This window comes from Sceloporus undulatus, chromosome 4 (assembly GCF_019175285.1).
Source record: "Sceloporus undulatus isolate JIND9_A2432 ecotype Alabama chromosome 4, SceUnd_v1.1, whole genome shotgun sequence".
NCBI lineage: Eukaryota > Metazoa > Chordata > Lepidosauria > Squamata > Phrynosomatidae > Sceloporus > Sceloporus undulatus.
In genome coordinates, this window is record NC_056525.1 from 166207503 (window position 1) to 166223208 (window position 15706).

General features: G+C 39.3%; 1 protein-coding gene across 4 annotated transcripts in view; it reads right to left on the reverse strand.

Annotated features, from left to right (window-relative positions):
• Positions 1–489: 489 nt before the first annotated feature.
• The window catches only part of DUSP22 (dual specificity phosphatase 22), a 36066-nt gene continuing 20849 nt past the window's right edge, over positions 490–15706 (reverse strand). For 3 of the 4 annotated variants that reach the window (XM_042461177.1, XM_042461178.1, XM_042461179.1), the window contains 4 exons: positions 14335–14384; positions 6081–6155; positions 3849–4020; positions 490–2114 (listed from right to left, as the gene is read on the reverse strand). In XM_042461177.1, the coding sequence (XP_042317111.1) occupies positions 1938–2114; positions 3849–4020; positions 6081–6155; positions 14335–14384 (474 nt within the window). In that variant the 3' untranslated portion in view covers positions 490–1937. The remainder of the gene's footprint in view (positions 2115–3848; positions 4021–6080; positions 6156–14334; positions 14385–15706) is intronic. The other variant, XM_042461180.1, reaches the window with a different exon arrangement.

Below are 15706 nucleotides of genomic sequence, written 5' to 3' on the forward strand. Positions count from 1 at the left end.
AGTAGGCCCTTGATATCTGCTCCAGTTTGGTTCCAGGACCCCATGAGGATACCCAAATCTGTGTGTGCTCATATTTTCAAACTGATGGTTGAATCTGTAGACAAGGAATCTGTGGGTATGGAGGGCTAATTGTATTATGTTTTTTAAAATACAATTTTCATTGTCACCCACCACAGGACGTACTGGTTGGGGCTAACAACTGGTATTGCAAGTATAGGACCTATAAATGTTCCTAAGAAATTTGAGTCTTGCTGAGGGGGGCTTTCCCCACTTTCCAGAATGAAGAGGAGACTTATTGGTATACTTTTAACTTGCCATGCTGAGTCTGGATTGTTTGTTTTCCCTATAGCATGAGACACTCCCAGTGGTCCCCAAATTGTGCTCTTTAAGAGATTTTGGACTTCAGCTCCCAGAATCCCAGACTATTGGCCAACATGGCTCAGGCTTCTAGGAGGTGAAGTCCAAAATCTCTTAAAGGCCACAGTTTGGGGATCACTGCTCTAGACTCTATAATGGATTTAGATGATTCTACTCAAGTTGCTCATTTGACATCATCATAAACAACAACTAGAGTCAACCAGAAGTGCTTTTATCCAGCCAATACAATGACATAACACTGGAATGTTTCATTCATTTAAAAAAACCTGAAGCTTTTATTAAACAACACTCTATCAGGGAAGACAATCATTGGTCAAACTTTATCAAAATAACTGACATGTGAAGAATCTTTCTTTCAGTAGTAATAGGAAGAGAATGTTTAAAATATTATTATAGCAAATCAGCCATTATAAACCCACTATAGTCTTTAAGTATATAAATTTGCAATATACATTCAGTCCTGTCCATACCTTACCCGTGAACATACTCCAGGTGAACAATTCCTCTGAGATTAATGCTTGCACAGCTATTGGCTATACTTATACTTCCATCTTGAATAAAATATACAACATTAGTACCCATACATTCAAAGAGATTTTTAAAAAGAAGTTTAAAGAAGACACACATGAGAGAGACAACCATGCACACAGCTGATTTGGTTGTTGCATTTCCATTACTAAAGAGACATGTTGCTTTAAACATCACACAACAGGTTGCCTCTTCAGTTATGGTACTTGCTGCAGTGAAACCAGCTGAGACCAAGGTTCATCCAGACATTCATATTTCCATCCTTTAGGTTGTGAAAAAGATTAATCTGTAACTGTAAAAAGTGCAGCAGTGCCAAATTCTGGCTATGGGAACAACCTGAAGAACAGAGATATGTAGAAATTAATTTGACATCTCAACAGTCAGAAAGAGGCATGCTGTTTATATGAACACTGGAAGAGGGGTCTTTGCAACCACATAGCATAGCCAGTCCCAAGTGTGACACCAAATTAAGAACTCTGGAACCCTGCTTGTCATATATTGAGAGATAAGCTTATTTGAGAGGACCAAGGCATCTCATCCTGGAGCTAATATATAAAGAAAACATGTCTTCCTTACATATGTGCCTATCAAAGCAATGTGCCCTGCTGGCTGCATGTGTATGACACAATCAACTATGGCTTATTATGGCAGTGAACTTTGCAGTCATGTGCTCCTATTGACTCTCTTCTAGGTGTTGGGAAGCTTTCCTTTTTCTGATTAACTACAGTTTGTTGTATCCTTCAACTCAATAGGCTGTGGTTAATGTTAACTATGGTTTATTTGAAATGAGTCAGTCACGCCATGGATTATGAAGCTAGACCTATTTTAAATAAACCATAGCTAAAAACCACAGATTAGAGTTTGAATGCAACAGTAAACTGTGGTTAACTGAAAATGAAAGAAAATGCTTCCAGTCTGACAGTCAGAAATAGACCAGACTCAAAGCACACCTAGGCTCAAATCCATCAAAATAAACCAAGGTTTACCAAGACACCAAACATATCCATAGGAACATTATATATTCTTGCTTTCTATTCAGGAGCAGACATGGACAAGGAGGTCACCGATGCCAAGTTATCATTCCAATGCCTTCCTGAAGCACTTGACTGAGCTGCTGCATGTGCTTTGTACTTCTGCAGAAGATTTTGGGCTTCTTCTTTGTCTTGCAAGGGACTCTCTCCATACTCAGCTCTGAGCCACTCTCTGAACTGGAAGGTTTAGAAATAAAAGATAACAGAAAATGTTTAAATACAACTAGGAAAAGAATAATTTTACACAACAAGGTTGCCATGATTACAATGCAGCAGGAACCATGAGATAAATCTAATGCACCTGAAGATAAGGGGCTGCTAATGGCTGATCTATTAAAAAGCACAAAGTGGCTGAAAAATTCCCCCTCCTTTTTTCATAAGATATTTCATAAGATTTTTCATAATTAATTTAACACAGAAATACCCATTATATTTAACCATACTCCTGGTCCATGTAAGGTTAATACTGCAGCAAGTGATCTCCAGAATTTAACCTGATATCCTAAAAACACACAGAACTTGCAGGACTTACTTTCAGATAAACATGATTAGGATGTCCTATTTTTCCCACAACAAGGCACACTCCACAATAGGAGAGGCATGAGTACTGTAGCCCTTATTCCAGTGATTCTCAGACTTTTGACCTCCTGATCTTTTGGACTTTTCACAAAAGCTCCAGCCATCATGCCACTGTCAAGAGACTGTGGGAGTAGAAGGCCCAAATATCCAGAGGTCCATGGCTGAGAACCAATACCATCGAAAAGGAGATGGAGCTGACTTCATTTTGGAGCACTGTCTTCCCCAGTATGGTGCCCTCCAGATGCAACTGGACTACAACTTCCATCATCCCCAGACAGCATTGCTAAAAGGAAGGCTATGCAAGTATGTTTTCACACGTTAACATGAACCTTCCTATAAAAGCTGCAAAAATACTCCTCCAATATGGAAGTGAACACACACACCCGTCATATATTCTATGACCATCTTAAAAATGTTATTTGCATAACACAAGGACAATCTTCCTCTTCAGCTTAGACCTATCAGATCTGAAATGACTGTAAGGGTTCAAATCAAGAAGTGGCATGACTGGCTTGGAAATACCCTCCATTCTCTTATTACATAATGTCCGTTATATTCCCAATTGCCTTAGTCCTTAATAAGCTGGGAAATGTTAAGCTTTTGAAAAACAAATACCTAGTGCTAAAAAAGATATTGCTTAAAATACAGCACATTCTTTTTTTTTTAAAAAAACTTTTTTAAAAGAGGCAAGACCAAGGAGTAAACAGACATTGAACCATCCAAACTGGGCAGAAAAGAGTGAATGCTGGGATGGAGAGCAAACAGGCAGGTTTAGCAACTGGGCTGGAAGAGTTGTCTGTCAAGAAACAGAAGCTGAGGGAAAGGAAACAGAACACAGATTTTCTCCTAATTCCTGGGATTTCTCAATTAGCTTGAGAGAAGAAATTAATCTACACCAGTTCTCTCTCACACACGGCCATCTAATTATACTATCCATTAAATCAGGGTGGACAACTGTGGAAGGCCAGAGGACTGCATCTGAGGTCAAATCCAGTTCTCTTCATGTCCCAATCTAGCCCTCCTGTATTCTCTAGATGACCACATTCCATTTTCCCATGATACCACCATTTTGTGGTTTGCCAGCATTTATAAAGCACTCAACCCGACACACACCTTGTATAATGGTTCAAATGCCTCTCCAAATATTTTGTTACTAGCTGTAAGACATTTAAGTTAAAATATAGCAGTTTTTTGGTCTCCTGTGCCCCCGTCACCACTTGCATGTGGCTCCCAACCAATTCTCTTTCTTTGAATTCAACCACTTCGCTGAAAGAAGTTCCCTAAACTTGGTTTAAGATTTTAGGTGGAGACTTCAAGGATCATATTACTTACATGAGCAACATCATTTTTCTCAAACTCTTCTAGCTGACGCTGGAAACCTGCATTTGGATTGGCACATGACCTTGATGCTCGCACCACGGACAGTGCATCCTCCCAGCCGAAATCAGTGATTGTCATTATGTAGGCCACAACCAAGGTTGCACTCCTGGAAACTCCAGCAAGACTGCACCACCACCCAAATCAAGGCAAACAGATAGGTCAAAATAAGTTACTTATTATTACTTTATTCCCTGAAATCCCGCTGTTTCCCAATACTAGGGCTCAAAGCATTTTACAGAATATTCAAACCAGAATAGATTAATACATACATAAACATCAATAAAATAAAATATTGATGTTTAGGCAGAGAACAGAGTTAGCTATTCAGCACCTAACAGTTTTTCCAGATGTAGCAGTACAGAGACTTCTTAAGAAATTCAGGGTTCTTCTCTTCCCAAGAAAGGGGCCTGTGGCTTCACAAGAGACAGAGACATTCTGGATTCCAAGAGAAGTTACGTTACTGCTATGTGCCTTCTTCAAGTCATTTCCAACTTACGGCGATTCTAAGGTGACTTTATCATAGGGTTTGGAGTTTACATTTTACTGCCCTTAGTCTCAGTCTCCACAAGGCCAAGAAAGACCTGGCTTCTGCCTACACTGAGTTCCCTCCAACTCAACATCTGATATAAAATGTATGCCTGTGACTTCAACAGTGTCACTTTTTTTCTTCCTCCAATATGATTTTTAACATCTTTTGCCAGATGAAGAAGCCAGTGGAGCTTTGAAAGCTCTCATTGGTGTTCTGTGGATTTTGGCTGACCAATAAGGGTATCACTCCTTTGTGAATTTTGGATTTTGTTTCATTTTGCTTTATGATTAGTATGGTTATCCTGAAATATGTTTCATGTATTTGTCAGTTTGCTTTGTATTTTCCCCCCATTGGTTTGTGTATTTATATCTGGATAATTTGTTTTACAGTTGTATTGTATTAATATTCATTTGTATTGCTCCTTCCTTGCCATGTATGTGTGTGCATGCATATTTTTAGACTGTATACTTTTGGCTTTCTTTTTGCTGTTTGACTTGTGATGGCAGTATATAAATAAATGATGATGATAATAACTGATTTTTCAATGTTGAAATAATCCCTGATTAAAATTATCCCCAAAGATCCAGTTTTCCTAATGCCTGTTGCTATTTGTCTTCAACATCCATATATTAAAAAGGCAAAAATTAGCTGTGAAGAAGAGCACAATGCAGCAGAGAAACCCCCTCATAGATCGCAATGTATACATAGAAATCAAGAGCTTGGTAATGAAACATTTTTGACTACAATTCTAGAATCACCCAGCCAGCATAGCCAATCAATTATCTACAGCAAACCTCCAAACAGGACATCAGTGCAACAGCACCCTCCCACTTGTTTGCTCCATGGGTTACTGTTGACTTCCATATCATTGAGATGGAATACTGTTATGGGTTTTAGTTCAAAGTTTAAAGAAGCCATAAAAGGTCCTAAACTTAAATGTTGGACAGCATTTTTACAGTTCAAAGTCCTTGGATCCCATCCCAGGAGAAAAGAGGGATGTAAATTCAATAGATAGATAGATAGATAGATAGATCCAACATGGTGTAGCGGTTTGAGCGTTGGACTACGATTCTGGAGATCAGGTTCAATTCCGCACTTGACCATGGAAACCCACCGGGTGACACACGCTCAGCCCCAGAAAATCCTGTGAGGTTCGCCTTAGGATCAACCTAAGTCAGAAATGACTTGAAGGCAAACAACAACATGGAAGCTACCAACTGTGACTGGCAACTGGTATTTCGAGTCACTCTGTTTTTCATACTTCAGGTGACTAGTTGTCACTGACAGTAATACAGTCTGTCCTTCTTATACACAGACTTTTTATACATGAATTCAAGCATACACAGTTTGAAAATGTTCAAAAAAAGTATAAATTTCAAATATCAAACCTTGATTTTCTATTTTTTTAAAATGGACACCATTTTGCTATGGCATTATATTTAATGGGACTTGAACATACACAGATTTTGTTATACACAGGGGATCTTGGAACCAAACCTCAGCGTATAACAAGGGTCCACTGTATTTTCCATGTATTAATCTCTTTTTAAAGCCTTTCCAACATTGAACTCCAGACCACAATGTTTTGTTGGCAGCTCCATTTTTACCATCGTTTACCTAAAGAATACATGAAGATTCTAATTTAGAATACGTACCAGTGAACCAGACAGCTTTCACCCCTAAGCCGGCACTCATGTATAAATACAATGCTTTCTTTGAAGTGTCTGGTTCTAAGAGGGAGATGAAGAATTTGTTTTAAAGTCTGATTTATTAAAATTAAAGACTACAGGACAGAAACATAAGAAGTCACTAATAGTATCTGAAACTAAGAGGCTTGAGGAGATGCTTAAGTGTGGCCATGTATTGTTCTTTAAAATAGTATGTTTACCATTGCATAAAAATGTTTGTATGGTACCTGAGACACCTTGATGATAAGACAACATCATGTTCATATGCTAAATCATCGTTCATAAGAGTTTATTAGAGCCATTTGAGTTCAATGCTAGGAAGCTCAGTTCTCCATTTTTTAACAAAAAGTGGCAAACTCTGGGAAGGAAAGTGCATCCATAAAATAAACAAAGATACACTTAAGAATAGCTAAGCTGATGCAAGTTAATAGTCCTCAAAAAATTAAATGAGAACCACAGCTCTGCCATCAAATGGGGCAGAAAATACCAAGCAACAATGCAAAGTAAAATCACAAGTAGAGCCCTGGAACACACTGATACTGCAAGCTTACATTCCTATATCTGAAAGTATTGGTATTCAGGGTGTCTCCAGGGCGGGTGTGGGAACAGGAAGGGCTTCAGTGCATTCAGATTTTGCCTCTAATGTAGACTAGCCCCTAGTTGCCTGTAGCAAGTAAGAACTGGGTGAAGCCAGATTTGGATAACTGTGGCCCTTCAGAACTTTCTTGGAAGGTAACTCACATCATCTCTAAGCACTGATGCAAACTGTAAGCCAAAAACATCTGGAGGGCCACAGCTGCCTACCCCTTGGTGAAGGCAAAAAACTGGCAGAGAAGTTTCACTTAAACCTTTGGGATTTTCTCCTCCTCCTCCTCCTCCTCCTTTTTTTAAATTAAGTGTGAGCAACCTGTGGACCTGGACCTAATTCCAAGAGATATCTACAAGTGTTCTGTTCAGACTACTGGTTGACAGAGGCCTGCCTGTCCTCCAAAATCCCACTGGGCAGGGAAGGAGATTTGGAAGGGATTTGTGAAAAGGAGGAGGGTGTAAGTGAACACTCCTACCTGGTTTTGGCTCCACTTTGCTTACAGAGCTAAGACAAGTAACCTTTATACTACAACTAACACAATCATCCAACCTTCAAGAGAACAAAAAAGGCTTTTGAAAGACAAACACAGGTATACACATGGATAGGTGGGCTAGTTAGTTCCATGGACTTATCTGCACACCTATATAACATGTAAATCAGTCATAAATCCATGAAAAACATTATACATTGTGCAGGTATTTCCTAAATATGTTAAGTTGTTACTACATAATCACAGAAACTAAGGCTGTCATGTGATGATCTTACCAATCAGTTCCATTTCCCTGACAATTTTCAGCCTGTCCCTCCAACCCTCATTTAAAATGAGGCTGTGAATAGGGTTACTAGACTGAAAACTGGAGAAGACTCCTGTACCTTTAACTATTGTGTTGTAAAGGGTATTTCAGCAATTGTTGCTTCTTATCTGTTTGCATGACAAGAAACACCTGCTGAAATTCTGTCTTCTCTACAGCCAAGGCACCAGAACTGTGCCTGACAACCCTAGCTGTGAAATGGAAGTGGGTGACCTACCTCTAAAAATAACAGCATAAAATACAGTGACCAGGAGACAAAACAGCAGCCTTCCTAGATGAGAACAAAGGCCTATGTAGCCCACTATTGTTCTTACAATAGCCAATCAGAAGCCAATTGCAGAATAACACCTTCCCACTTACATTGTTATTTGGAGATATCCTGATAAAGAAGGTCATCTAAAATCTTATCCTTCCTGTGCTATGATTCCCCGGTCCAAGTCCAAGCTCATCAAAGGGTTCAGATCTCAAATGAGCCATGAAATTAACTCCAAAGCTTGGAATTTAATAGTTGAAAATAAAAGAGTTAACAATGTAAGAGAAGTGTGTATGGTCTGTGCATTCATGTCCGGTGCAATATGTAACACCCTTTTATTATTATATTTTGCCCCAGTTATTTCTAGTTAGGGCTATTTAATGAATTTTGAATTGAATTTGTCAAGTTTTCTGACATTATTAATTCTAAATATATTTTTTTAAAGTATGGAAAGGTAATAAAGTAAAAAGCAACATATTGAGTAATGCAAGCTACTTTTTGAACATTTTAACAAGTAACATAGCTAAAAAGAAGAAACACTAGAGATCATAGTTCAAGCATCCATTGGCTAGTGAAGTGCAGCAAAGGATTTTAGAAGAAAATTACCCAGTGCCAGTGCTTTACAGATTACAGAAAAATGTTTGACTGAGCAGACTATGAAAAGCAGGCCATGGAAAGTTTTAAAAGAAATGGATGTGCCACAACCTTTCATTGCTGTGATACATAATCTATACTCAGGATAAGGGGCCACTGCCAGCACAGACTATGGAAAAAGAGAATGGTTTTTGATTGGCAAGTTGCCCTAGCTATTTAATTTATATGCAGAACACATTATAGTGGGATCAGACTCAGAGGAAGGAACTGTGAAAACTGGAGGAAGAATCATCAATCATCTAAAACATTCAGCTGATATTATATTACTAGCAGAAACTAACAAAGACTTGGAATGACTACTGAGGAAAGTTAAGGCAGAAAGTGCAAAAGCAAGGTTACAGCTGAACATTAAGACAAGATGACAAGCATATCTTTAAAATGGGTGAAGAAGCTATCAACATTGTTAAAGATTTCTATACTTTGGCTCAGTCATAAATCAAAATGGAAACTGTAGTCAAGAAACCAGAAGAGTAATATTTGGAAAGGTAGCTATAAATACGACCTTGATGGAGATTCGAGGAAGGATATAAATAGAAAACTCTAATATTACGATTTGAAACATTTGTAAACAAGATGTATTTTATAATTTGAACATTTAATAATTTTTTTAAAAAAAAAGGAAAGGTAGCTATGAAGGAATTAGATAAGATGCTCATGTACGAAAAATATCATTGAATACCAAAGTCAGGATTATCCATGTCATATAAAAAGCTAGACAGCAAAGGAAGCTGGCAGGAGAAAACATCATCTCATTTGAAAAGTGGTACTGGGGGAAAACTCTGCTTTGGAGACAACATGAAATGGCATGAGTCACTAGAAAATACAATGATTTGTAGGACTCTGAATAATAGTATTTCTTGGACACCTCTCATTGATGATTCACAAGTTGAAGATGACTTGATAGCACAGTACAATAAAATTACAATGGGTTGCTTTGCAATGGCTTACTTTCGCTTCACTGCAATGAAAGGCTGAAAGAAATTTCTTTTAAAAAGTAATTTCCTAATTTCTGAAGTAATTGAATGCAGAAATGGTTTCAGGCAAGCTACAGCCTCAACGGCCACCTTTAATCAAGTGCTCATAAATACAGGCCAAATTTATAGACTGGAATAATGGACACTATGCATACTTTAAATTTAACATTGGAGTTTATCACACGGGATGAATCCCATGCAGAAACTGTGGCGGGTTATAGACCACCGCTTTGAGGCGGTCTCCTGCCAGCGCCATTTGCTCGTGAGGGAGCTGCAGCACGCCACACTGCGCGGCTCCCGCGCGGAGCAAAAAAGAAGCTCCATTTTGGAGCTTCTTTTGCGGCGCCTCTATGACATTGCGAGGCGCCTGGGGTGGACTCGGACGGCATGACGCCGCACGACGTTCGGACACACAGCGCCGATACGTAAGATGGGCGCCGTATGAACAGGGCGCCCCCATCTTGTTACTATTCTATACATACTAGGGTTAGGGGGGTGCGGAAGCACCGCTCCTTCCTAACCCTAGTACATATAGAATACGTACTAAATGGCGGTGTGTAACCCGCCTAAGTTTAAACTGAAAACAACCCACATTTGTGGGATGTTTTGCAGACTATGTTTGGGGTTAACCTGAACCGAAAGTTGAAAAAACTCGCATTTCAGATGACGTTTGCATGAAAGAGAAATAACGTGAAAGTAACCTGAATGCAAAGTTGTCAAAACCAGTTCCTTTTTACTTTCAGTAAATTCCCAAAGTACAAAGGAGTTTTCTATTTGGCAAAGAAACTATATTTTCATGTTATTTCTCTTTCACACCAAAGTATCTGACAAACAACACTAGGATTTTAAAATCCCGTTTCTGCATTGGATTTTACCAATTCGCCCTCTGTGTGATAAACTCCATTGTGTTTTTTCTCCAGTTCATACTATGAGTTGCTTTTCTGAAGGAACGTTTTACATAGCTGGGGTCATGTTTTTCACTGATACGTCTATGTCTCAAATAATGTTTAGCCCTAATACAGAAAAAAATTTGACAGAGGTTTTAGACTATATGGTTCCTTATATCTTCCATGCTATGTTCAGGGCTGAAAATTGTGTATTTGTCCAGATGTTGTTGAACTGTAATTCCCAAGGATATGTTTATCTCTTGAGATTTTGCCTAGTTACAGAACAAATTAACTTCTGTTTTTGGGAAACTTTTCTTGCTTGCCACTCATTCAGCGACTAGTTCAGGACAACAACAACAACAACAACAACAATAATAATAATAATAATAATAATACTTATTTATTTATACCCCATTCTTCAGCCAAGGCTATCACAGCGGAAATACTTGTTAGGAAACAGGATCACATAACCCTTAGGTTGAAATCTTTGAATATTTTGATTTGTCATTGGATGGGATACAGTGTAACACATTTTCAAAACAGTCCAAAACTGGGAATATTGTAACAATAAGTTTTCTTTGAATCTGTCTAGAGCAGTGATGGTGAACCTTTTACAGACCGAGTGCCCAAACTGCAACCCAGACCCCACTTATTTATTGTGAAGTGCCACATCTCTCTGGCTTTCTAGTAAGAAACTCTGGCAAACTCTGTGCTAGGGCGACAGCATGTGTGCCCACAGAGAGGGCACATGCCATAGGTTTGCCATCGCTGGTCTGGAGGATGTTCAAGTGACACAAAACATATCATATCTCATTTGCTGCTGCTGCTGCTTCCTCTTTCTCTTCTTTTTCATCATCATCATGATCATCATTATGTTTGTCTTCATCTTTTTATTTGTCTCCTGGTAAAGCAGGACACCCATGTTTTGGAGGACAACCCCCAGAAATCCTTGCTACTATTACACCAGGCAACACTAAAATCTCCTGGAAACTATAAGTATAAAGACAGAAGATTCTGTTTGCCATGTGCTTTGCTCTACAACTTCAGACCCAACCAGTGATGTTCCTACAAATGTTTAAGCTCAAGCATGATCATAACAGTCCTCATAGGACTTTTTCACTTGGAAGAATGCATCACCATCCCGAAAGAAGAAAGTGGGGCCAATGCGAAAATGCACAAAATTACGTACTAGCTCATCATATGCAAAGACGAAAACAGCATCCATCCAAAAGAGAAAGCAGTGCGGAGGCAAATGAATTCATCACATGAATACATACCAATCATTTTTTATTGTGAATTAATGTGTTTGCACCTGTGCAGGGAGGGCAGGACCTCATCTGGAAGATTTTACAGTACTGATCACTAGGAAACCACCACCCCTCAAGTTAGAGGTGGACAGAAATAAGGAGGAGGCAGGAGACATGCTCAGCCTCTTCATCTTTACCTTCCCCCCTTCTCTAATGCCTCTGAAACAGCTGCTTTCCTCTCAGCAGCCAGGGAGTACAGGAAGGAAAACTGCAACAGAGGATCATGGGAATTGTAGTTTGTTTGTAACAGGAGGAATGCCATGGCCAAACTGGAGGTGCATTCACACTCACGCAAATGCGAATTAACTGCGAATTCGCAGTGGAACTGGATTTATAAATTTGATGTTTCTCCAAATTTAGCTATGCCTGGGATGACTCATGATTGTGTTTGGATTGCCTGCAGCGTCATTTGATATTCTCTTGTGAAATAACGTGAAATCCCATTGATGACCCCAGATTGATGTTCATTTAACCTTCCAATTTTCTCCATGTGAAAAAGTCCATAGACATGTCAACCAAAGAGAATCTAAAAATATGTGCAGTTTTTCTAAATCCATGGACATGTATGTGTGCATGCATACATGCCCACAAATACAGGTGTTTCCCAGCACCAGGGAAGAACATGCTATCCCACAACAAATCAATTCTAGCAGTTGTCATTTCTCCCTCCCATGATTCTTTTCTAATCCAAACTGATTGTAATACTCCACATTCATGCCAAAAATATTTCAGAAGACTATCACAACTGGGAGAGCTCACAGACCTGAGCAAATCTTTCCCACACCTACCTCATGTTACTATGCGGGTTGCCACTCAGTCTGGAGAAAACAGAGAAGCATGGGATTTGGCAGATGTCCTACTATCCACATTTATCAAAAGTCATGGCACTGCAGCCCCATGAACCCTGGCTCCACTACACCACTGGATGCCACCATCTATTTACAGGCATATAAACAAACATTTGCTTATTTCTGACTACTGCAACACTACAAAATCACATAGGCATAGATGACACAATGTGAACAACAACAAAGGCAAAGGAGATAAGATAATCCATACTGGATGAGCTGAATTCATCAACTGATACATTTACAAGATGCCACACTGAGATCTTGCTGTTCTATGAGAAAGAAACAAATACTATACTAAAAATATCTCTCGAAAGCATCAGGGCAAATAGGCAGCACTCCTATTTGAAAAAAAAGGCAGTGCTACATTTCCTTCCGTAGACACCAGGCAGGCCCTTTGAAACCACTTTTGTTTCTCTATAAACCAAATTGTCAGGAAGTGGCAGAACCCCCCTTCTTCCCTCCTCACCTTTCATAAGCATAAACTGAGAACACTAGAAGAAAAACTTGGTTTCTGTCCAAGCTTCCTCATGAAGCTTATACAAGTACCTGGAGATGCAAGGCAGCTTGAAAAACCTTGTCTGGTAACATTCAGGTAAAGGAGTCTCAAGACAGTCCCACCCAACTAGTGAATCAGAAACCCAAAGGCTGCCCTTGAGCCATAGATCATGGCCTGAAACCACGGTAGTGTGGGAAAGCCCTTTCTCCTAATTTTTACAGGTTTAGACAGGCAAATAACCAAGAGATTTATTAAGCATTTGACAGACCACACTAACAGCAGCATTTGGCTTGGTAGTTCACAATTTGTGCTTTAGGACAAAAGTAGTCATTCCCAAGCCTCCCAAATACTATCCATCTATCCATCCATCTCACTGCATTTTCATCCAGCTACCTATGAAAATGCTGTTAAGAGATGATTACAGCAGTTTCAAAAAGACAAGGGAGTTTATCAGACAAGGGAAATTGGAAGCATAATCCGATGGCAATCTGAACGTAATCATGGGGTTTAACGTTATTGCATGATAGACCGCCACACACAAATTCGGGCAATGGGAAATCAGTCTGAGCGCAATCATGTGGTTTCACATTATTGCATGGTACACTACCACACACAAATTCAGTCAATGGCATGCTATTTTCGGGCAATGGGAAGCCAGTTCAAACGCAATTCGCATTCACATAAATTCACTGTACTAGTGAATTCACATGAATGTGTTCTGGCCCCACTTTCTTTTCATTCGAAATTAAGAGAAATTCCTCAGGTGTGATAAAGTCCAAGATCATTCTTGACATCTGGTTTACAAGCTAAAATACAACAAAAAAGGAAAGAAAGGGGGATAGAGAGGGGAAAGGGAAATAGAAAAATGCAAACCTATGTTTTTAATCTCATGAGGTTTCTCAGTTTGTAGAACAGCTGCTGGAAGAGTTGGGAAGAAGCAAAGTCAGGTGGAGCTGGCTTCTCAGAAGGACTAATGGTGGCCGTGTGTCTATGCTTTGCCTCCACCTCAGCCTATTATGCTTGTCATTTATTCACAAATTTATCATACTTCTGTCCTAGCACATCGCCAAGGAGTTCTGGGTAGCACATAGGAGATTGCTCCAAGTTATCCTCACAACAACCCTATGAGCTGATTAGGTAATTAAAAACAAATTAGTCAAGGCTACCCAGGGAACTTTGTGGTAGAGACTGAGAATAGAACCCAGGCTTCCATGGTTTGAGACCAACTTTAAACAAGCAAGATGTCATTTTGACATAGGTATTTCCCATTTGTTAAAAAAACAAAAACAAAGTGGAGCCGCTGAGAAGTCAAGCATATCTGTATATCTGATCAAGAGACATCCTGTGCCATTAAACAATCTGGATTTTCATTTAGTTGGGAGTATTTTCTATACTTACAAATTCTGTGAGGGTGAATCTGCAGCAGGAATACACAGATATTTCACTCCCTTTATAAAAAAAGAAAGATAGAAAACAAGGAAGATAAAAGTTAAGATGTAATAATCAGACTGCCAAAATTTGAACTTTATTATCATTTAGCATAAGTGTTACGTTAGGCAGCCAAAAGTGACATACTACTTTAAAATATGGTTCCGTTGGCCATATTTTTCACTTGTGAGCATACAAGTACAAACCCATCAAAGTGAATCTCTGCAGTGGAAACATCTTGTTCAGCTTCAGGGTTATATTTATCCAGTAAAATGCCTCACTTGCTCAAGTACTCAGAATTGCTAACATGCAGTGTGTGCGCGCCTTGCTTTCTTAAAATGAATGTAGAAAATTGAATGTGTATGCATGAAGGTGAGGAAGGCTGTTATTCTTCTCAGGGCTTTACTGAATTAGTTTCATTACTTATTTAACCAAACTGTGTGTGTGTGTGTGTGTGTAATGTCAAAAAGAAAATATTTCTATAATAGAAATGTTCATGCTAAAAATTATTACTACACCATTCTGATGCCATAGCAATTTCCTATAATGTGCATTCACTTTCTTATCCCTTCCAGAAAGAATTTTAGCATAACAAGTGTAGGGTTTGGGCCTCACCAGGGCAAGAGAGGAACATGGATAGAGAAAGACATAGCTTCACTGGACATACAATGAATGACAGGGGTTAGAGGTCTAACAGTACCAGGCAGGCGACCTTATGGAATAGATTAGAATCATGGAGTTGGAAGAGACCACAAGGGCCATCCAATCCAACCCCCTTCCATGCATAAAACCAAAGCACTTACAACAGATGGTCATCCAGCCTTTGTTTAAACACCTCAAAAGAAGAAAACTCCACCATACTTCGAGGAAGTATATTCTACTGTTGAATAGCTCTGTCAGAAAGTTCTTCCTAGTGGAATATACCTCTTCTGCAGTCTGAATCCATTGTTTTATGTCCTAGTCTCTGGAGCAGCAGAAAACAAGCTTGCTCCATCTTCAATGTGAAACACTTTCAAATATTTAAACATGGCTGTCTTATCACTTTTTAACCTTCTCTTCTCCAGGCTAACCATACCCAGCTCCCTAAGCCATCCTTCATGGGGCAGTTCCAGACATTTCACCATTTTGGTTGCCCTCCTCTGGGCACTCTCCAGCTTGTCAACATCCTATTTGAATTATGGTGCCCAGAACTGGACATAGTATTCCAGGTGAGGTCTGATCAAGGCAGAATAGAGTGATACTATTACTGTACTTCCCTCAGTCTAGAGACACTATACTCATTTGGGCCCTTCACACTACACAATTATAGCACTATGATTCCACCTTAAGTGCCATAGGCTGC